Source organism: Ictalurus punctatus, chromosome 10 (genome assembly GCF_001660625.3).
Source record: "Ictalurus punctatus breed USDA103 chromosome 10, Coco_2.0, whole genome shotgun sequence".
NCBI lineage: Eukaryota > Metazoa > Chordata > Actinopteri > Siluriformes > Ictaluridae > Ictalurus > Ictalurus punctatus.
The window spans coordinates 27,602,501-27,625,000 of record NC_030425.2 but is presented as its reverse complement, the minus strand read 5'-3'; the positions used below and the strand labels follow the sequence as shown (position 1 = coordinate 27,625,000).

Sequence of the window (22,500 nt, the reverse complement as noted above, 5' to 3'; positions counted from 1 at the left end):
ACGAATAAACGTAACGTGTTTAAAGCGATAACGTCTGTTTTGGACGCGCACGCCGGCACGAGTCGAGATCCGGCTGCGGTCCGCGAGATTGGATTAATAACCCGAGATCAGGCCGGGTCGAAGAGATCAGCTGACCAGCTGGCGTCTGTTCTCCTTCTCCCTTCCTGAGCCCCAGGCCGTGTGGAAGAGCGCATCTGTCTGTGTGCGCATTAGCCAAAACAGATAGCAACTTTAATTGCCTGTACATGCACTTACTCACCCCTGACGCCCTCCAACCTCGTCCCTGATGTCTTCCACAAATGAAGAAAAGAAAGCGCGCGCGCGCGTGCGAGAGAGAGAGAGAGAGAGAGAGAGTGAAGGAGAAACCGGGCATGATTACTTATTTCTGTGGCCCTGCTACAGAGTGCCTCTCGCCAAAAATGACTCTAATTCCAAACGGTTAACAAGATTTTTTTTTTTTCTTCCCCTCTTTAATAGAGCCGAATCTGTGTGACAGCAAATAGCTTTCCTATTTGCAGCCTTAATGGCTTTTCCTACTTTGCACTTCCAATAAGCAGTAAACTCGGAAATTAATATTGCACACCACGTTATGATGCAAATGGGAACGAGATAGGAGAGAGCCGCACCTTCACGCACAAAACCCTGATTAGATCCGTAATTGCGTCTTCGTTGGACCAAACACCCCCCCCCCTTTCCTACTCCTCCTCCTCCTCCTCCTGCCCTCTCTGGAACATTCAATTTTCAATCCGCCTATATATTTATAGAAGTGTTTCGAACCCCGTCATCCGCATCGGCGTCCGCACGGAGACCGCGTCCGATTTACACCGCGCTGCGGTTTTGTTTTTCGAATCCGTGCTAATCAGCAATAATTGGCAGAGCACAGGCGAAAAGCTTGTCCTTGAGGCCTAATGTCTTTTGTTCTCACCTCTAAACGTTGTTTTGTTGAACCGCCTATTAGTTTTCCAGCTCGGTGTCCATTAAGAGGAAAGAGTCGAGGTTCTTCGGCGCGTACGCTGTAAGGGAATTAAAGTGATGGCGTGGGCGGACTTCTTTATTTCGGACTAATATCGGGGTCTCGAGTGGAATGATGACGCAGAAAACATTCCACTCCGGCTTCGAATCAGGTTGAGCTGTGAAATAACGCGGAGCGGACGTGCCGCGGTGCTCTCTCAGACAGCTCGACATGCCTTTAGTGTATAAATTATAAAAGCGGTTTCGGACCCGGGATCGCGACGTTCCGTTCGCACGCGCCGTATTGCCGAAAGCATGTGGACACTTGAACTTCTCACCCATGTGCGGTCCTTCCCCAAACTGTTGCCGCAAAGCTGGAAGCACACAATCGTATAGAATGTCTTTGTGAGCGTTGAGCTGGAACTAAGAGGCCCAAACCTGTTCCATTTACGGAATTCGGCAGACGCGCTTTTCCAGAGCGACTCACGTTCGTCTCATTCATACCCCTGAGCAGTTGAGGCTTGAGGGCCTTGCTCGAGGGCCCAACAGTGGTAGCTTGGCAGTGCTGGGGCTTGAACTCCTGACCTTCTGATCAGTAACCCAGATCCTTTAACCACTGACGCACCACTGACCATTTCCAGCATGACCCCTGGGCACAAAGCGAGCTCCATGAAAACATGGCGTGTTACGGTTGGAATGGAAGAACTGGAGCGTCCTGGAGTGACCTCGACCCTACTGAACACCTTTTGGGATGATCTGGAAACCCTGACTGCACTCCAGACCTCCTCACCCGACATCATTACCTGATCGCACTGATGCTCTTCTAGCTAGAATGAACACGAATCCCCACAGCCACGCCCAAAAATCTAATGGAAAGCCTTCGCAGAGACGAAGGGACTAAATGTGGAATGGGATGTCCAGCAAGCTCATGCGATTGTGATGATTGGGGATCCACAAACGTTTGGCCATATAGAGTATGTTTTCATTCCATTCCAAGGATCTAGTCTATCCAGATACCTGACGTCTAGCTTTTACACGTGATGAGCACAAAAGATGGCTACACGTCGCCGACCGAGTTACCGATTGGCCCAGTCACCAGACTCTTGCTTAACACCACAACCAGGGGGTGGGGTCCCAGTAATCCTAATCTGGAAAGGGTACACTTCCAGACCCCTCCCCTTAGATCTGTTCACCAAGGGTGGCCCTACTCTAACCTTTGAAGCTTTATGCCCCTGAACGACCCTTTAAAATGCTCTAGGTTTGCAGCTTCCGTGCGCAACCACGAGTGTTTCGCAGACTCATGCCGCCTGTGAGTTATAATCTAACTCCGCGTCAAGCCGTGAGCTTTACCTCCACTCCCATGGAGCCATCTCTCCACCCTGATTAACGACCGCATCCCGGATTTATCCGCTCCGCATTAAAAATGGCATTACTGTAACGAGTGCTTAAGGTATTAGTTTGGAAAATGGGTATTAACTTCGGGAAGAAACTTTTTATTTAGGTTGCAAGGTTTTTCCGAGCAGTAATGAATCCGAGCCGTAATGGGTGTATTAAACATCACGCTGTAGACCTGGCAGTGAACTCATTAGTAGCTGAAACTGCAGTGTGTGTGTGTTTGTGTGAGTGTGTGTGAATGTGGTTATGCGTGCGTGCAGAGATGGTGTGTGTATCTCTCAGTTCCACCACTGATTTACAGTGTTCCTGCTGGATTAATGGCTGCAGGTGCTTAAGATGCAGATTATTCCTGTAGGCTGTAAATCTACTTAGTGGTGGAGTATGTCTCTTCTTTTTTTGTTACACACACACACACACACACACACACATATACAACACAAAGCGAGCTAACCTTTGGACACAAATAGCCAGCGCATGGCTATACACTCAATTCTCTTCAAGCCCTGTGTTGTGTGTATGTGGACGAGATTTGTGAGCGTGTGTGTGTGTTGGGGGGGGGGGGGGGGGGGGGGGGGGGGGGGGGGGGGGGGGGGGTCACATGACCAACACAGCAAGCCGTTTCTCGCCCCTGGTTTCCTTGGCAACCGTTCATTTCACGCCGCACGGCGCTCTCGTTTCACCTGTCACTTTGGTAATTGCCTCAGAATTTTTCTGGCATATCAGGAAAAAATGATGACGATAATGATAAGACAATATTTATGAACCGCACATTGACAGACAAAAGACAGGTTGGGGCTCGGGCGGAGGCGGTGGAGGGATGTGTTTCATTAGGGTAGGAAAAGTGCGAAAGGAGCCCATTAGGGAACATTGCAGAGTTTCTACAGTCTCGTCATTAGCCCCGTTACCGCCGCCCGCACAACACAAACGCTTCACGTTGTTTTAATTGGGTCTCGCTCTCTCTCAGTCTGTGCCCCCCCCCCCCCCCCCCCCCCAAACCCTATAGAGTGGACAGAATTTCTTCTCTGTATCTTTAAGTATCTTTTTGTCCTTGGAGCTACACTACAATGGACTGATTTCTCCGACTATAGATTCACAATGTAAAGAGCGTAGAATGAGACGAGCACGTATGTACAAGTGCTTTTGCAGATAGTCGCTTCAGACACGAGTGAAACTCCCGGCGAACACAACAAGTGGAAAAACCAAATTTACACCAAAGGCATGGATGCATGGAGCAATCGTTTAAGAGGTTTCTCACACTTGTTTAGTAAATATAGATGTGCGAATACCTGCCATGACCTATCAGATTATCATAAGCATGTCTTACCACTGTATATGATCGCATATTGAAGCGTTTCAGCCCGATGAGGTTTCTACGCTCTGCTGAAGTGGATGTTGCAGCACTACAGACCGTATTGCATGACTATTGTATTTTATATTGTTTCTAGCTAGAAACCACGAGTGCGCAGCCCAAAAGTGTGCTCGTACGCACGAGTCACTGGTATCCCGGGTGAAGGCCAGGTTGATTAACAGGACAGCGTGTTGTATGCGGTGTCGGTGGTGTAAATGGGTTTGAGAGGAGATCCAAGCCGAACGAAGGCCACTGAAATTTTAATAATTTCATAAATCGAGTTTAGGCGCGTTAGAAATAACGGTTGGTGAAAATCTCCTGCGGATCCAAGGTCGAGTCGGGGAAGCAGGGGAAGGCCATCCTTCTCTCCGGCCTGCACTGAGAACCGTGACTGATTTTTCGATCGGATATTGCAGGAATTCTAGTTTAAGGACATGAGGATAGCAATTACAGTATTTACCATTTGTATGAGCGACAGAAAAGAGCGAATAGCATCCGAAGTGGAGCGGAACCCTGTAGGCTTGTGGATGGGTGCAGTAGGATCCAACTTTAAGCAGAAACCCGTGGGCCTCAGGGTGGAGAGAATGAGTTGAAAATAGGAGCAGATCTTTGTCGGCTTCAGGACGACAGGAGTAGTTTTTTTTTCTTAAAAAGGAGCAGAAACTTGTAGGACTTGTAGACCTTCGGGAGGCCAGAAGTAGAATCTGAATGGGAGGAAAACCTTGTAGGTCTCAGGATGACCAAACTGGTGCAGAAGCTAGTAGGCCTCTTAGGATGACCATAGAAGGATCCAAACGGGAGAAGGACCTGGTAGGACTCAGGATGACCATAATAGGATCCAAACGGGAGTAGAGCCCGGTAGGACTCAGGATTACTGTAGTATGATCCAAACGGGTGTAGAACCCGGTAGGCCCTTAGGATGACCATAGAAGGATCCAAACGGGAGTAGAACCCGGTAGGACTCAGGATGACCATAGTAGGATCCAAACTGGAGTAGAACCTGCTAGGCCTCTTAGAATGACCATAGTAGGATCCAAACGGGAGTAGAACCCGGTAGGCCTCTTAGGATGACCATAGTAGGATCCAAACGGGAGTAGAACCCGGTAGGCCTCTTAGGATGTCCATAGTAGGATCCAAACGGGTGTAGAACCCGGTAGGCCTCTTAGGATGACCATATTAGGATCCAAACGGGAGTAGAACATGGTAGGCTTCTTAGGATGTCCTTAGTAGGATCCAAACGGGAGTAGAACCCGGTAGGCCTCTTAGGATGTCCATAGTGGGATCCAAACAGGAGTAGAACCTGGTAGGCCTCAGGATGACCATATTGGGATCCAAACGGGAGTAGAACCCGGTAGGCCTCAGGATGACTGTAGTATGATCCAAACGGGAGTAGAACCCGGTAGGCCCTCAGGATGACCATAGTAGGATCCAAACGGGAGTAGAACCCGGTAGGCCTCTTAGGATGTCCATAGTAGGATCCAAACGGGAGTAGAACCCGGTAGGCCTCTTAGGATGACCATAGTGGGATCCAAAGAGGAGTAGAATCTTGTGGATTTCATAAAGGAGCAGAACCGTGTTAACCTTGCCGCTGTCATTTTGAAGCCTACAGGATCCAAACGGAGCAGAACCTTGTAGGTCTCAGAATGATAGCACTGGGATCCAAGTGGGAACAGAAGCTAGAAAACATCAGTGTGGCAGGAGTAGCATCCAAATGGGAACAAAAGTTTGTAGGCCTTAGTACGAAGGTACTAAGATCCCGACTGGAGTAGAACCTCGTAGATGGCAATAGTAGATTTTAAAAAGGGAACAGAACCTTGTAGGCCTCAGGATGACACCATTGTGCTACACATGTGAGCAGTAGCTCGAAGGAATCAGCGTGACAGGGGTGATATCCGAACGGAAGCGGACCCTTGTAGGCCTTAGGATGTTCTAGCAACATTACCGATATGGAGTTTAAACGTTAAGGCACTGTCAGTCAAGATTAATAAGATCGAGATTGTTAGTCATAGCTCACCTTAAGATCACCTTTAGTGTTCACAGAAACCAGAATACACTTATTTCTCCATCTGCTCATCATCAGATCTTTTTTAAGTGATGTTTACAGCGATAACAGACATCCTGTCCTTGTTGAGGGTTTCAGAAATTACAGGCTGAAAGCGAGGATTTGACTCTGATATTTGCCCTCTATTTTGGAGACGAAGGAATAAAAAAAAAAAAAAAAGCACGAAAGCTAGAGCCACATGGAATTTATATTACATGCTTTGGGGGAGAATGTCAGTGGGAATTAATTGATTTGCCCATATTTGTCAGGAAAGAGTAAGCGCCTAACCCAGGCCTGCATTATTAAAGCTAATACCATGGTGGTTTGGGCAAGTCCTGCGCCGTGAATCACCCTCTGACACGGCCTTGATGATGTATGGATATATTATTCAGAGGGTTGCGTAGGAAAAGAGAAAGCAGAGCTTCTCCTCCCTCTACTCCCTCCATCCACCACTCATCCCGTCCCCCCTAGAGACCACCTGAGCTCTCCCAGTAAAAGTAAAGACCACTTATAGAATAGCCCGGGGCTGGCGCCTGCTCAAGTGCCCAGAGTTACCCATTAGAGCATGGAGGCCAGGTCTGGGAACACACACACACACACACACACACAGCAATCAAGATACCAGGCGATGAAGTCGGGGACAGACCTGTCCACCAAACTGTCAAAGCCGTCTTCGGTCTTTTCACTGACGTACATTTCCACGAGCATGTTTTGTCTCACCTGTCCGCCAGGAAATCTCACTTTTTTCTTTCTTTTTTTTCCTCTTTTTTTTTTTTTTTTTTTTTAATCATAGTGAATTAATTAACCCCCAGCCCTCAAATTACTTCTCATGGAGTAATGAGTAATAGTTGTGCTCTGGGAGTTTCCCCGAAGCCAAAAATTCCCTTTCATGAATAAAACATGGGTTTCACTAAAGACAGGGAGAAGAGAGGCAGCGAGACGAGTGCTTTTTGACACCTGGCATCAAACACAGCCTAGGAGCGGGCAGAAGAAGAAAAAAAAAAAAAAAAGAGCACTGTGGCCATAATCAGTCCACCTCGGTCGTGCTTTGACGTGTCAAAAGAGGGGGAAAAACTTTAACGTGGACACGGACAGGGTTAATAACGGCAGCCGCTCTTCACTCTCCTGTCTGGGGAAATGCGATCTCATAAGGTGGCTGAGAAAGAGAGAGAGAGAGAGAGAGAGGGAGAGAGTAGGATACCAAGCAGCGTTCGTTTGCAGAGATGAACAGCTTTAATATTTAAAAACCAAAGCCTGTTACGGCACAAGAAATAGGAAAGAGCTCAGGGAAAAAGGTAGAATTAACCGGAAGGGGTGTAAATATTTAATGTCAGTTTGTGCATACAGGACTAGTGTTTATAGGTTGTTTATGGAAGGTGGAGGGTTGTGTAGTGAAGAGGGTCTGGCGATGTCTATAAGCTCTCTCTCTCTTTCTATATATATATTCATATATATAATATCCTCTCTGTCTGTATGTCACGAGACAGTTACTTACAGTTTTATATATAACAGCACTGTTCAGTTCTCGAATCTGATTGGCCAGGAGGTTTGGATAGGTTTTCTTTAAAAGCAGCGCCGGTCTAAAGCTCTTATCTTTTCTGTAGTAAGCATGTATGTATGGCTCGTATAGCGGACGCTCTACATAAACACAATTTTTTTTAAAAATGTTAAACAAAAAGGTGTAATTGTTATCACGTTGACGTTTTTAACATTTACGGAAGGAGTCTCCGGTGCCAGCGGTAAAGCTGGAACGTCACGGTATTTACGGGAGTTGTTTTTTTTTTTTAAACTGTGCGGCAAAATTAAACGTAACTATGAATGAATGTATAAAATGTTTGATGTGTTAATTATTATTATTTTTTATTTATTTATTTTTTTTATAAATAAAAAGGAGGGTTTTTTCCCCCCGAGGTGGTCACGCTGAGGTCTATGAATGTGTACGTGTGAGGCCATGTTGAGTGAATGTGTGTGTGTGGAACATTCGAGAACATTTGTAAAAACATGCTGCACTTTGTAAATCAAAGTTGAATGTGAGAGAGAGAAAGATGGTGTGTGTGTGTGTGTGTGTGTGTGTGTGTGTGTGTGTGTGTGTGTGTGTGTGTGTGTGTGTGTGTTTGGGCACAGCTGGACGTGTGTGTGCACTCAGAGTGTTAGGCAAACACAGCATGTTAGTCCAGTCACACAGCACGGCTTTTTCACATCGCTGGCATCCTTTCTGACTGGCAGAATGGGGTTGATTATCAATCACTTTTCAGCTCTCTCTCTCTCTCTGTGTGTGTGTGTGTGTGTGTGTGTGTGTGTGTAGACTTATAACAGATGGGCTCCTGAGATGGACTGAATATTAGAGAGCTAGACACTTTCTCAAGCCCTGTCACTTTAGCAAACATGGCCCAGGCTCCCAGTCGGTCCTGCCGAGCAGCCGATAATGGAGTTCGCACTTTTATTTCCATATTTCTCTGCCCTTATATTGATGAATGTTTTCATTCGGAGCGAAGTCAGCGCCGCTCTTTATTGTTCTGGCCTGGCCGAGGTGTTTTTTGTTTAGGCTACGGCCTTCGAGTGCCTCCATACATCACGCTCGCCCGGCTCCGGCGAGCTCGCCGCCGCCCGCGGAGCCGTCGGTAATTAGAGCAAAGTCGCTGAAGCGATCGAGTCGGGCTCTGTCGTTCCGGCCGGCGTGCAGACGCGAAGTTTCTCTCGTTTAACCAAGGACGAGGCCCTGCGCGAAAGTTTGCACCCCCCCCCTCCCCAGTCTCTATTATACGTGGCAGAACCGCACGTTCATGAAATGAAATCATGTCACAACATACTTTCCGAACATTACATACAGTACATTACCTGGTTTAAGTCTCTTCTAGGGCGTTTAACGAGACCAGAACGGCTCTTGAACGATTGAACAGAGGGAATATTGACCTCCCATGAAGATGGAGGAGATAAAAAAGATATCGAAGCGCCTGAGCGTGACCGGCAGAAAAGGATCCGACCGTCGTTCAGAAATAATCCCCTTTTCACGTGTTTCCGTGTTCTCATTGACAGAATGGCAGTCAATCAAGAAAACCAAGTCGCGAGAATTAAAAGCGGCAGCAGGACACCCGAAGAAGTCTTTAGAGACTTTGAGTCGCCCGCGATAATTAAGGGACGTCTGTGAAAATGGCGCGAGGTAAGGGTGTACAAACTTTCTGCACCGCACTCGACTGCGCGCGTGACTCCATACCCCGATTCGTGTACAGGCCCTTAGCTCACGTCGACGTGAGAGTGTGTTCGACGTGCCCCTCTCTCTCTCTCTCTCTCTCTCTCTCTCTCTCTCTCTCTCTCTCTCTCTCTCTCTCTCTCTCTCTCTCTCTCTCTCTCTCTCTCTCTCTCTCTCTCTCCACACCTCTAGGTCTCAGTCAGAGCTTCCCAATAGATCTTTATTTACAGCGCAGGAGTCGGAAACAGCTGGTCAATCCATTTAGCCTAAGGCCACTGATTTGTTCGTATTTACTACAACACCCAAAGAAAAGCCAGGGTATTTTTCTCCTCTCTCTTTCCTATTGATCTGCCGCTTAGAAAATCTGCTCCGCTGTCTAAACACTATTGATCCCCATCCGCTCGCTCTTCACCGCGCTCCCCGCGCTCGTGTATAAGGGGACTGGATGAATTGAAATTTCATTTCTGACAACTTGTTCCTGTGGGTTCTTTTTTTTTTTTTTTTGTAGTTTTTTTTTGGTTTGTTTTTACTATCCCCCCCCCCCCCCCCCCCCCGCTCTGACAGCATGATGGGACAGCAGGTGGCGGTTACGCTGGCGAGAGTAACACTCGATGAAGGTCAATTGCAGGTGGAGATAAGTGGAGGAACCGTGCACTCGGGTCTCTCTAACGTTCAGCTACGACCCCGGCCCACGGCTGCGTGCTGACTTCTAGAGAGAACTTAGAGGAGTTTCGGTTATTGCAGCATTGTAGCACACATTTGGATTTCAAACGTGAATACAAAGAGCTGTTGAGGTATTTCCGCTTATCATCTCGATATTTTTGCCTTACTATCTCGTTATTTCTAGATGTTATGTCAGCTTTATATCTCCGCATCGCAGGATAATTTGACGTTATTTGATGTAACTCATCATTCCAGGATGTTACGTTGTTCATTTCAGGTTATCTCGTCGTTGTCTTCAAGATATGTTACCTCGTATCTCATTTCTGCAAGATAGTCTGTTCGCGGTTTTTTTTATTTTAACTCGTCATTTCAAGATACGTCACTTTGAGATATCTCATTTTATCAAGATATATTAATTTCAAGTTATCTCATCCTCACCAAGTTATCACGTCGCTATGTCACGATGTTATCTCGTTTTTGCAAGACGACGTCGTGGTGTGTTTTTTTTTTTGTTGTTTTTTTGGTTTTTTTTTTTACTTGTCGTTCAAGACACGTCACCTTTGAGAGATCTCATCTTTTCAAGACGTCAGTTTAAAAGTCCCGTCGTTGATCTCATTATCCGAGACGGGTGTCTTATGTCATCATTTTCAAGATGTAATCATTTCGAGCTTTCTCTTCTCTTCTCTTCTTCTTTTTTATTTCTTAATTTCTGGAATTAATATCTTGAAAGGACGAGTTATTTTGTTATTTCAAGATATCATGTTGTTATAAGACTTTTTTTTTTTTTTTCATGTCGATTTTGAGATGTTTTTTTTTCTCCAAGATATTACGTCGTTATTTCAAGACCTAGCATGATGTCGCTACCTACTTTTCACGATCCTTGAAAGCTTTGGCGTTTATCCTTAGTACGCATTCAGAGAAGACCGATCCGGAGTCTGTTTCTGTAAACCCCTAATTATATATTCACATTTATATTTATATTTCCTTCTCTCTTTCTGTTGGAGACTTGTGTGTGACCATCACTGTGTGTGTGTGTGTGTGCGTTTGTGTTTTTGTTTGTCGTTGTTTTTTTTTTTTAAAGCAGCAGGAGCGCGGCGCGGAGCTGCGGAGTCTCCAGAAGGCCCACGCCGAGCTGCAGGTCCGAGACGACGAGTGCCGGAGAGAGCTGAGCCGAATCAGAGACGAGCTACACAACGCCACCCTGAGGGTAAAATCACCGCCTATTACTCCGCTCCTCGCTTTTCAGCTCCTATTAGCTCCAAGATATCGTGGCGCACAGGCCTTGTTTTAATTAACATAAATATTCATATAACGACCACAAAGCCGCCCCGCGTTCCGTTCCTTGCTTTTTTTTTTCTTTTTTTTTTTTAATGGTAATGCATATTTTAATACATTATCATTACCACCATCATAATTCTTATTATGAGAAATGTAATTATGGGATTATACAGGGGTTGTCGTCCCCGCCCCCACCCCTTCCCTGCGGGCAATTTTATCCCAACCCCAAGATGAAAATAAATAAATAAATAAATAAATAAACCCCCGAGCGCAAGCTGTCGATGAACACAAACACAGAACAGCGGGCCTGCAGGATCCTCCATCTAAATTGCACATCCGCCACGCTCGTCATAAGCCACATTAAGAAAAATGCTCACACGCTTTGACGCAAATTGGAAAATGGCATTTCGGAAAGTGGGCGTCGGATATTAGTGGTATTAAAATTATAAATCAGATGATGTCTGAGCGGTGGGGGGAGGGGGGGCGCTAAGTGCAGAAGAGGGTGAGAGATGAAGCTCCTCTCACACCCTGATTCATACAAGGCCTCCAGGGCCTGAACGAGTGGGCTTCTCTCACGCTCGATAGGAACGAGAGAGCGGCGAAGACGTGCAGCGCCGCACAAGAGGATATTGTGTCTTCTTATCCGTGGAGTCAATTCACCTCATTTAGCGCTTCTCGCGCCGCCACTCGCTAATGGATCATTTCAAAGGTGTGATGTGTATTATGCAAAGGCATCCGCTTGACACTTAACAGCACCAGTGTTCATTCCCATCGTGCCTCACCTCCATATATATGTGTGTGTGTGTGTGTGTGTGTGTGTGTGCGTAGGTAGAAGAGCAGCGTCTGAAAGAGGTCCAGATTGATGAGCTCCAGCGAGAGGTTGACAGGATGCTGGCACTGCTGGAGAAAGACGGAGAGGTCAGCGGAGTCGAGTACATCCGTATAAAGCTGCGCACGCACGCACGCACGCACGCACGCACACTGCGAAGCATTCCGACCCACACGTGTAACTTCCCCACGTCCAGAATGTTCCACAGTTTAGAGGAAGCTGAAAAGCACGACGGCACGCCGGCCTCGTCTCGCCTGACCACCGCGTGGTGCTCTCTTCACGTGCGTCACGATACGATCCTGTACACGTGCATCATTCTAGCTCTTGTGTCGTCGTACCGTTTCGATAGGGCCGTGTATTATAAGTATAAGTGTTTCATCTCGGTGTAAGAGATCTTGCGGTTCTAGCCAAGCGGTGTGATGACGCGGAGTCACGACGTCCTCCACGGAGCCGCTTATTTTCCTATAAAAATTAAAACAACTACCCCAAGCCTCCGAACTAATTCAGCTGGTCACATGAGCTCCTCTGGCCTGTAAGCTTTCCCATGTCGGAAGACTTCAAGTTACAGCTGTACCTCTGACTGTTATAAAGCGCCGAGTGCTTTTCGTAACCATTTAACAGAAAACGTCACCAGATGAATAATTATCCACCGTGCGAGTCCCTGCGAACGAGGCGTCACTATAGAAACAGTAGCGTACTATATCATTATTATTATAACAGTATTACTAATATCAACCGGCGTTACATGGTTTTCGATCTGGTCGATTCGGTACACGTCGAGTCTCGAACGTAACGTTGGTCTGCGTGTCTTTTTCTCGCTCTACCTCTCCGTCTCTGTCAGGACGGCGGTCAGGAGGAGGAGGCGGAGAGACTGAGGGACGAACAGCGGCGTCTCAAGGACAAGGTCTCTGTCTCTCTTTGGTCAGAATCTTCTTTATTCAGCTGAGCTTCGACACGGACACAGGATTAATTGTAGCTGTTTAAACAGACAGTTTGTGTTTCTGATTGGCTGACAGCAGTGCAACAGGTAAGGGATAAAACACACTGGTGTTGTGGTGCTGGTTTGGAAAAGAATCAGTGACTCGAAGTGCTTTATTCCCTTATACTACAGGTATATATATATATATATACACCTAGCCGTGGATGATCCCGTTTACACCGCGGTCACTTCCCAGCACGGTAAAGCCGTCTGATGTTTGCGGCGCAAAATCTGACCGAAAGGCGGAATGATAAAAATACCAGTCCGTTCGCATTAGATCTCGAATTCTGCCCGCTCTCAATCACACACGGAGATGAAATAGTGCGATAAGATGACATTTATTCGAATGAATTATAATAAATAGTTTTTAGAGAGAGAGAGAGATTACGCGTGTGTGAAATTACCCGCGTCCGTCCCGCGTCTCTACTAATACCGAAGCCGAGCTCACGTGCCGTATGTCGCTATGGATACCGTCGTTTACAGGCAGCGCGTTAATTTAGCGCGGCGATTAAACCGACCGGAAGGACTTTACACGTGTCGGACGCACGCCTTCCGGCCGATCGGGATCGTGTATTCAGACAGGCCGTGGTATGATGATGAAATGAATAATAGCAGTGGACGGAAAAGGAACATCGTAACAAGTAAACAGTAAAAGTACAGCGAAGAATAATAGTTCAAATCTAATGTACAAAAAAAACCAAATAATCAATAAAAGATTGTTGATTTTTTTTTTTTTTTTTCATTTCTATAAAAACACCACTCTATAAGTGTCATACATGGAATATTGAGAGATGAATAGTCTTTAGGATGAATAACTGATTAGTATATTGGGTAAGTGTGTGTGAGAGTGAGAGAGAGAGAGGAGCCTCCGAGCCCCGGGTCTGAATGTATTCCCAGCGCGGCCTGGCTGTGTTTCGGGGCCGCAATAAAGCACCGCCTTCAAAGGCCGTCCAAGCGCCACTTACCGCTAAGTGCTTCTCCGGTGGTTGGACAAGATTACTCTCAAAACAGACTGCAGACAGCTTGATTAATGGAGGCCTCTGCCAAGGGCCCACACCGCACTATATTTTCACACTTACTTACAGTCCTTCATTTCACTCGCGCCAACTTTCACGCGCCGGCCCCGTCACCACAGGAGCTTGTCGGTTCGTAAAGGACAAGTCGGCACTTTGAGTCGAAAACTCATTAAAGGCCCTACGAGACATTTTTGTTTGCATGGCTGCGGGGAGGCTGAATTCGACACGGATTTGGCTGTCGATCGCATGCGCCCTGGTGGTGCTGTTGTATGGTATAGTATATAGTGTGTGTGAGAGAGAGAGAGACGGGTTCATGGAGGTCACGATGAGTGGAGTCACCATTTAAACGTTTTCCAAGAAGGTCAGGAAAACGTATCTCTGTATTCTGTATTTTGTCACCGCTCTGGCTCGGGCGCTTCAACCTGCCGCTGCGAGACTTGAATAGCGTCACAGAGCGTTTTGTTAGGAGGCGGTCGTGAAACCGAAAGTGTGCGGCTCCCTCGGCGAGCGCTCTGAAAGGTGAGCCAGACTGAGAGGCTTTTAGAGGCTCGTATGAAGGGAAGTACTGTACGGAAAATTCTAGTCCGCTTTGTATAACACGTGGATATACTCGCGTGCACTTCTATAGACGCGCAACCCAGTCCAGAACAGGGAAAAAAAAAAAAAAAAACAGTTATTAGCATGCTATTGTGCTGGAAACCGCTGACAAATGATACGGCCGACTCGTAAATTATTGGCGCCCTTTATGAAAATGAGCACTAAAAAAATAAAAAAATACGAATGCATCATATGACACGCAATGATGTATTTCCACACGATATCCCCCCCCCCGACCGAAAATAAGTCTTCTTTTTATGATTAACGAGAGCATCTTGAATTCTCCCTCATGAATCTATATTCTCAGGTGTGCGCGCGTGGACCCCAGACCTCCACAACATCCCATCATCAGCGCCTGATCTCACTAACGCTCTTATAGCTGAACGAACACACATCCCCACAGCCACGCCCCAAAATCTAGTGGAAAGCCTTCCCAGAAGAGTGGGTGCCAATACTTCTATGAGTCGGCTGTAACACTTCTCGAATATACATGTAAACGTTTGTAAATAAACGTTTTATTTACGTACGTGTACACGTAGACGTTCAACACGTGGGAGTGAGAGTTTGGTCAGAGACATTATTCAGGACAATTGACCGATCAGGGGTCTGCACTATTATTAGCTCCGCCCACCCACCCTAGCTCGGCTGTCGCGCTTCTCGTGCAGGCAAGAAGTGGAATCGAATTCAGCACGGGTGCTTAAGAGCAACGTGGCTTGGTGGTATGGCGTAGCTGTATTCGTTATTCGAAGTGTCGGCGTAATTTCCACCGAAACAGGAAGTCGGGGCGGGACATATCAAGTCGGTCCTCCACCTTTTTAAATAGCCAATAGCGTTCATCTTGCCTCACAGCCCGGGCAAAGCCGTACTTGTCAGTGAGTAGCGTGGATTTTTCTAATCTTGGGGGTGGAACATTTCACATTCTAGAGAGCATTCGATCGGACAGAAAACCTGATCAGAAGCCGAAGTGCAGAACGACGTCGTCAACGTTGTCGATCCGTAACGGTGGTAGAGATGGACTGTAAATATCTTCCAAATGCGGATTTTTCCATTCTTTCGGAGCGCACTAACTTATAGATAACCTTAAGGCGAACGTATCTTAGAGTAACGGTCACTTTCCCAGAGTAAGATACATACTTAAAGGTACCAAAAAAAAAAAAAAACCCCTCCCATCGTCTGCCCTGACAGCCCTGGAGCAGTTCCTGGTCCTGTTGAAAACCGCAGGTCTGGAACTTGCTTCGAACCCGGAGTGAGCTGCAACCTGATTAGTTCAGTTCGGGTCACATTACTTCCTGTTTCCCGAGACGTAACGCCTTATCGATATATAAAACCAGACTTTCTTAGAACCGGAGCACTCGAATCAGCTCGGCGCCGCGGCGCGAAGGCTTCCGCCGAGAGTCTCGTATCGGACCGCGTGACCAAAGCTCTTCTTATGTGGGAACGCCGACTTCTTGTAGCATCCGAACGTGCACTGTGAAACGGGACGGCGTAACTTTGAGATATCAACGTCGTATCTGAGTACCGTAATACTTGCTTTCTGCGTCTGTGCTCGGTACTCGGTACTCGGTACTCGTACCAGCCTTTCGGAATCCGTGCGTAAATATAGAGTCTGTGGTGAAGCCATCAAGTCTTTTAGATGTCAGAAGCTTAAATAATTCAGGATTTGGTTTGTGGAATGAAAACACTAGTGTGCGTGTGTGTGTGTGTGTGTGTGCGTGTGTGTGTGGTAAACCTCAGTCCGACCTAATGCCCTTGCTTTCCCTGCGTTTTCGACGTAATTAGCGACAAAGTGATCGGCGTGCTATTTAATCTTCAGCAGAAGCTCTCTGCCCGTCGTGCTTTAAGGGACGTTGGATTATTACGTTGGCAGAAGCAGGGGGATGAGGGATAGTTTAACAGATAATTATGTGTAATCCACAGTCATTTCAGCGAACGAGGAGCAGCACGGTCGGAGCCCGTATTAGCCATTTGCCATTAAACGAAGACGGGCCAAATCGAGCCATTTCCTTAAAGTGACAAATTGCCTCTAAACACAGCGTTACATCGAGGAAACAAAATGGACCGGAGCTCTTACTCTGCCATCGCGCTCTTATCGTTTCCTTATTTTATTTTAAGCGATTATTTCCATCTCTCGTTCTTTTTTTCTTTCTTTCTTTCTTTTATAAATTGTCAGTGTTTTCATTCCACTTTCTGGCGTTCTGTCCACTTTTAATCCATCCCGATCGGTCCGCGTTCTTGATGAAGCTCGGTTTTTGTTTTGGTGTTTTGTTGATATTTTTCTCTTCTTTTTTTTAACGCGTGCCGACAGCTCGACGAGCGCGGGGACAGCGTAGCCGCTCTGAGCCTGGAGGCGGAGTTTCTGAGACGGAAAGCGCGCGCCGGCGACCGGGAGGCGGCCGAGCTGTGCCGGCAGCTCTTCGCCTCCCAGGATGCACTGCAGCGGGTGACTGGTGAGCTCAGGAGCTGCCAGAGAGAGCTCCGAGAACGGGTAAGGGCGTCAGACGGTTTAAATTCCGGGAGAGTATGGGAACGGAGCTTTTAAAAGTACGAGCATCGTGTTAAAGTAATAAAAGTCCGTCGTGAAGATGTCAGGGAGCATGACGCTACCGCCTACGGTACAAAGCTACGGTACACTGGAGACTCCTTCCATAAATGTTAAATCAATGAGGGAAACTGTCGAACCCTCAGACTGCCTCCACGGTGGGCGGAGATTAACCTGAAGACTTGAAGCATGTTAGATTTGTGAGAACGTCGAGAACGAGTGTTTTTTTCTGAACAGGAGGCTCAGAGAGGAGAAGAGGAAGAGAGAGGGGCGGAGCTCAAGGCTGAACTGAATCAGCTACAGCACCAGTACACCACCTGCTACTCACAGGTACAGCTACTAGACTCCAGTCCAACTGCTCCAACCGCGTTCCTCCTCTTCCTCCTCTTCTTCCTCCTCTTCCTCTTCTTACTCCTCTTCCTCCTCTTCCTCTTCTTCCTCCTCTTCCCCTTCTTCCTCATCTTCCCCTTCTTCCTCCTCTTCCCCTTCTTCCTCCTCTTCCTCTTCTTCCTCTTCTTACTCCTCTTCCCCTTCTTCCTCCTCTTCTTCCTCCTCTTCCCCTTCTTCCTCCTCTTCCTCTTCTTCCTCTTCTTACTCCTCTTCCCCTTCTTCCTCATCTTCTTCCTCCTCTTCCTCCTCTTCCCCTTCTTCCTCCTCTTCCCCTTCTTCCTCCTCTTCCTCTTCTTACTCCTCTTCCCCTTCTTCCTCCTCTTCTTCCTCCTCTTCCTTTTCTTCCTCATCTTCCTCTTCTTCCTCCTCTTCCTTTTCTTCCTCATCTTCCTCTTCTTCCTCCTCTTCCTCTTCTTCTTGTTGTTCCTCTTCTTCCCCTTCTTCCTCCTCTTCCTCTTCTTCCTCCTCTTCCTCTTCTTCTTGTTGTTCCTCTTCTTCCCCTTCTTACTCCTCTTCCCCTTCTTCCTCCTCTTCTTCCTCCTCTTCCTTTTCTTCCTCATCTTCCTCTTCTTCCTCCTCTTCCTCTTCTTCTTGTTGTTCCTCTTCTTCCCCTTCTTCCTCCTCTTCCTCTTCTTCCTCCTCTTCCTCTTCTTCTTGTTGTTCCTCTTCTTCCCCTTCTTCCTCCTCTTCCCCTTCTTCCTACTCTTCCCCTTCTTCCTCCTCTTCTTCCTCCTCTTCCTCCTCTTCCTCCTCTTCCCCTTCTTCCTCCTCTTCCTCTTCTTCCTTTATGAATATCTTTAAAGAAATTTGACAGCCCCGGTATCCTGTGTGTGTGTGTGTGTGTGTGTGTGTGTGTGTGTGTGTGTGTGTGTGTGTGTAGCTGGTGGAGGACGAAGCGTTGGTGTCCAGGTTGAGGACTGAGCTACAGCAGGCTGAAGGACAGAGGGACACACTGGTGTCTCAGCTGCAAGAGCAGCAACATCAGCTCCATCTGCTCACAGAGAAACACCGCACAGCTCAGAAGGAGGTACCACCACATCTGCACCGTCACATCTGGATGGACACATCAGGGCCGCGGGACATTAGTGTAGTTCCCCGCAGGGGGCAGATTGCAAAAGGGTTTTTTAATAAACTGTTAGGACGTTACGCATGTTAATTACTGACGCTTCACACTGAATATTTATATCTGCAGAATGATTTCCTATATTGCGTCAGTGCGGTAGAAGGGTGTGTGTGTGTGTGTGTGTGTGTGTGTGTGTGTGTGTGTGTGTGTGTGCGCACGCGCTGTAGGTGGCCTGCAGAGATGATGCGGTGCTGAAGTTAACGGCCGAGCTGAGCGCTGTTCAGGAACACCTGACCTCTGCGCACAGTGAGGTGAGAGCGTGCAGGTTTTTTTTTTCTTTTTCTTCCTCTTTCTTCTTCTCCTTCTTCTTCCTCTTTCATGTCCTTCTCCCTTCTTCTTTGTCTTCCTCTTTCTTCTTCTTTTTTCTTTCTTCTTCTTCATCTTTAGCCGCCGCCTTCTTTCTTCCATTTCATCTTCATCCTTTTCTTCCTCTTTCTTTTTTCCCTACCTCTTCTTTTCCTCCTTCTTCTTTTTTTCTTCTTCCTCTTTATTTATTCTTTCATGTTTCTCTTCCTTCTTCCTCTTATTTCCTGTTTCCTCTTCTACTTCCTCTTTTCTTTTTTCTTCTTCACCTCCGTTGCCTTCTTCTTCCTCTTTCCTCTTCTTCTCTTTCTTCTTCCTCCTATTCCCTTTCCTCTACTTCTTTTTCTTCTCCTTCTTCTTCCTCTTTCATGTCCTTCTCCCTTCTTCTTTGTCTTCCTCTTTCTTCTTCTTTTTTCTCTTTCTTCTTCTTGATCTTCAGCCGCCGCCTTCTTTCTTCCATTTCATCTTCATCCTTTTCTTCCTCTTTCTTTTTTCCCTACCTCTTCTTTTCCTCCTTCTTCTTTTTTTCTACTTCCTCCTCCTCCTCCTCCTCCTTCTTCCTCTTTATTTATTCTTTCACGTTTCTCTTCCTTCTTCCTCTTTCTTCCTGTTTCCTCTTCTACTTCCTCTTTTCTTTTTTCTTCTTCACCTCCGTTGCCTTCTTCTTCTTCCTCTTTCCTCTTCTTTTTTTTCTCCTTCCTCATCTTCGTATTCATCTTTAGCCTCCTTCTTCCTTTTTCCATTTCATCCTCATCCTTTTCTTCCTCTTTCTTTTTTCCCCCCTACGTCTTCTTATCCTTATTCCTCTTTCCTGCTCTTCTTCAACTTTCTTCCACTTTGACTCTTTTCCTCTCTTTTTTCTTCTTTTCGTTCTTCCTCTCTTTTCTACTTCCTCCTCCTCCTCCTTCTTTCATGTTTCCTCTTCTTCTTCCTCTTTTCTTTTTTCTTCTTCACCTTCGTTTCCTTCTTCTTCCTCTTTTCTCTCTTTCCTCTACTTCTTCTGTTATTATTAGTATTATTATGATTAGACCTTCTCTGAAGGCCTATAAGACCCTCGGTGTCCTCCTATCCTGTCTCTCCTGCCCCCTCCTCTTGCGTCGGTTAGAGAGAGAGAAGGTAAACAGGAGAAACGGATCAAATCAATTCCATCCTCCGCTCCAAGGGCACTCGCCGCAAATCGAACGTGAAAGTAAACAGCGGCGCGAGGAGAACCCCGCGTCCGATCCGCCGCTTCGAAGTTCTCCGGACACGTGCGTGCAGTGTTGCGACGACCAGGTGACGCCCCGTCCCTTCAGAAAACGCCAGGCCGGAGCGTTCCGGAGCGTTCCGGAGCGTTCCGAGGCCTCGGCAGGCCTGAGGAAGGGCAGGACAGGAGGGCACAGCGCGGAGGAATACACATGGACCTTAAAGAATTCCCCTCACTCATCTCTGACCGGTCGTTCGTTTGTTTTCCCGAGTGTCCTCGCGTGTTATAAACGGGACAAACCTGTCACTTCGGTGCCGACTGAACCTTTTGAGGTCCTTGATAGATATATATATATATAATATTTTCTTCTTTTTTCGGCGATGGAGCGTTGAATAATGCAACAGGACCTGCTCCCATGTTGCGTTTTATTTTTTTTTTATATTATTTTTTTTTTTATCATTAGCATGCAGCTCCAGTTATCCGCCCAGTGCTTACGAGCGCCGGTGAAATGTTTGTGATGTTATTTATTTATGTCGCTGCTCTCAATTATTCATTTGTTTATTTATTCATGGCAGAACTAACTGCGATTGGAAAATTCATTTCTGCTGAAGGGCACCCGTCTCCGTCTCCGTGAAGGGAAGGAGGGCATCAGACTAGTTAGTCATTTCTTTATGTAGTATTTTTCCGAGACTCGCACGGAGACGTCTTTTTAATCTGATGATGAAGATGGGACGGGGAACTGTAGGGAGGGGGGGGGGGGGGGGGGGTTGTACTCGTTTACTTCTCATGGGTGTTTTTTTTTTTTTTTTTTTTTCTTCTACTTCTTACTTTTCCTTTGTGCTCTTCTGAAAAACTTTGCACCAGAAGAACCCGGAGAGTGTTTGTGGTGAAATTACAGTGAAGGGGACGGCTCTCTGGGATGAACGCGGCTCCCCGGCTCTCCGTGCAGGACCGCGACGGGCTTTGATCGCTGCGTTAATCGCTCGATAACCCCCCCCCCACACACACACACACACACACACACCACCACCCCACCCCTTTTCCTCGCACGCTCTCCTGCTTTTACAGCCCATTGTTTGCTTACCGTGTTGCCTGTAATTACACGCTTCGGAACTCTGTGTAATTTCACACATGCGTACACACACGCCGTAATTAATTCTGCGACGTGATCACAGCCCGGAGAACATTTTAAAGGCTCTTTTGTGAGCGTCTGGACGTGCAGAAACGCGGCGTGTTTGATATCCGTCCTTTTCCCCGTCCGTCCGGTTTTCACACTCCGGCGTTGGATCTGATTTCGGAGCGTTCTGGTATCTAACCTTGGTTTAAAACCCGGGACGTCATCGTCCCGCGTTTATCTCTAACGACTTCCGGACGCCATGTCACCGGACTTTACGCCTTCGGGGTTCGTGTAAAACCGGTGCAACACAGGACGTGACGTTTGTACGGAACGAAACGCTCCGCGTCTTGCCGTGAGAGGAAACGAATCGACGACCGTCTCGGTGTGCTGAAGTCTGGCGAGTTTCTGTCATCGCGCCGAAGTCGATCGTTTCCCTCTAACACCGCGTCCTGGGCTGTTTTTTATTCCTCTTATACCGCATCAGGTTGTCAACGATTACAGTTTTTCATTGATTTTTTTTTTTTTTAAAAACAAACAACCTCGTACTATTTATCCGTTTATAGTTACGTTTAATGTTGCGCAACGTCCTCGAAGCACGTTAGTTCCTGTTCTCACTTACGTTGCAGCAGCTATGAAGTCATTTATATATATATATATATATATATATATATATATATATATATATATATATATATATATATTAATGACTTAAAACAGCAGGAGCATCTGCAGTGGAAGTCCTTGTCCTAGTAGACTAGTCCCTGTTACTACAGAAACGATAGTGTGTTCGAACCGGCGCGTTAATATACTGCTGCCGTTATAGAAGATGAATCCACGCCTTCTGACCAATCAGAGTAGAGGATTTAGCAGCACCGTGGCACAACCCAAATGAACGCAGAGGAGTCAGTTTATTCCATAACCTGTATTCTCAGCGTCTGCTCCCGATTCGACTCGTAAATGACCTTCTTCTTCTTCTCCTCTTTATTGTTTTGCTGGAATTGAACCAGATCTCGTTATTGGAAGGTTTCGATGTCAGGAAGCGACCTGCGACTGAGATGCTGTGACCATCAATGCACTTTTTGTTGTTGTTGTTGTTTACTTCCTTGCAAACAAGGCAGATATAAAGAAATAAAGGTTGCACACGTGTGCGTTGTGTGTGTGTGTGTGTAGCTCGCAGGCCAGGTTCAGGAAGTGAACTCTAAAGCTGAGGAGGTCACGACCTTGAAGGAGGAAGTGCGAAGATTACAGAAGCTCCTGAGTCAGAGGGACGAGACGCTCGAGGAGGAAAAAGGCAGAAACGTCCAGCTTCAGTTCGAGAAAGAAGATCTTCACGCGCGGGTGAGAACACCCCGTCATCCACGCCTTCATTTCCTATCACGATGTCCTCCGCGCTCTGGAATAAAACACTGAAAGGGCGCCGTGTGAAAACCCGATCCACTGAATAACACCCCGCTCTAATCGCTCCAGCTCTCCGTCTTCATTCCGGGTTCTCTCGCGTTGTGAGTTTATTCTTTCCGTGTGTTTTTTTTGTTTTGTTTTTTTTGTATCACAGGGA

The 22,500-nt window shown here is 46.9% G+C and overlaps 1 protein-coding gene across 9 annotated transcripts in view; it reads left to right on the top strand.

Moving 5' to 3' along the window:
• LOC108270982 (polyamine-modulated factor 1-binding protein 1) overlaps positions 1-22,500 on the top strand; it is a 186,844-nt gene that overhangs the window by 128,724 nt on the left and 35,620 nt on the right. For 7 of the 9 annotated variants that reach the window (XR_001813781.3, XR_001813780.3, XM_017478086.3 and 4 more), the window contains 8 exons: positions 10,670-10,795; positions 11,695-11,784; positions 12,537-12,599; positions 16,593-16,772; positions 17,064-17,156; positions 18,097-18,243; positions 18,507-18,590; positions 22,116-22,283. Coding sequence is in view for 7 of the 9 variants with exons in the window: in XM_017478086.3 (XP_017333575.1) it covers positions 10,670-10,795; positions 11,695-11,784; positions 12,537-12,599; positions 16,593-16,772; positions 17,064-17,156; positions 18,097-18,243; positions 18,507-18,590; positions 22,116-22,283 (951 nt within the window). In the remaining 2 variants the exon portion in view is untranslated. The remainder of the gene's footprint in view (positions 1-10,669; positions 10,796-11,694; positions 11,785-12,536; positions 12,600-16,592; positions 16,773-17,063; positions 17,157-18,096; positions 18,244-18,506; positions 18,591-22,115; positions 22,284-22,500) is intronic. The other 2 variants (XM_017478089.3, XM_017478091.3) reach the window with 2 other exon arrangements.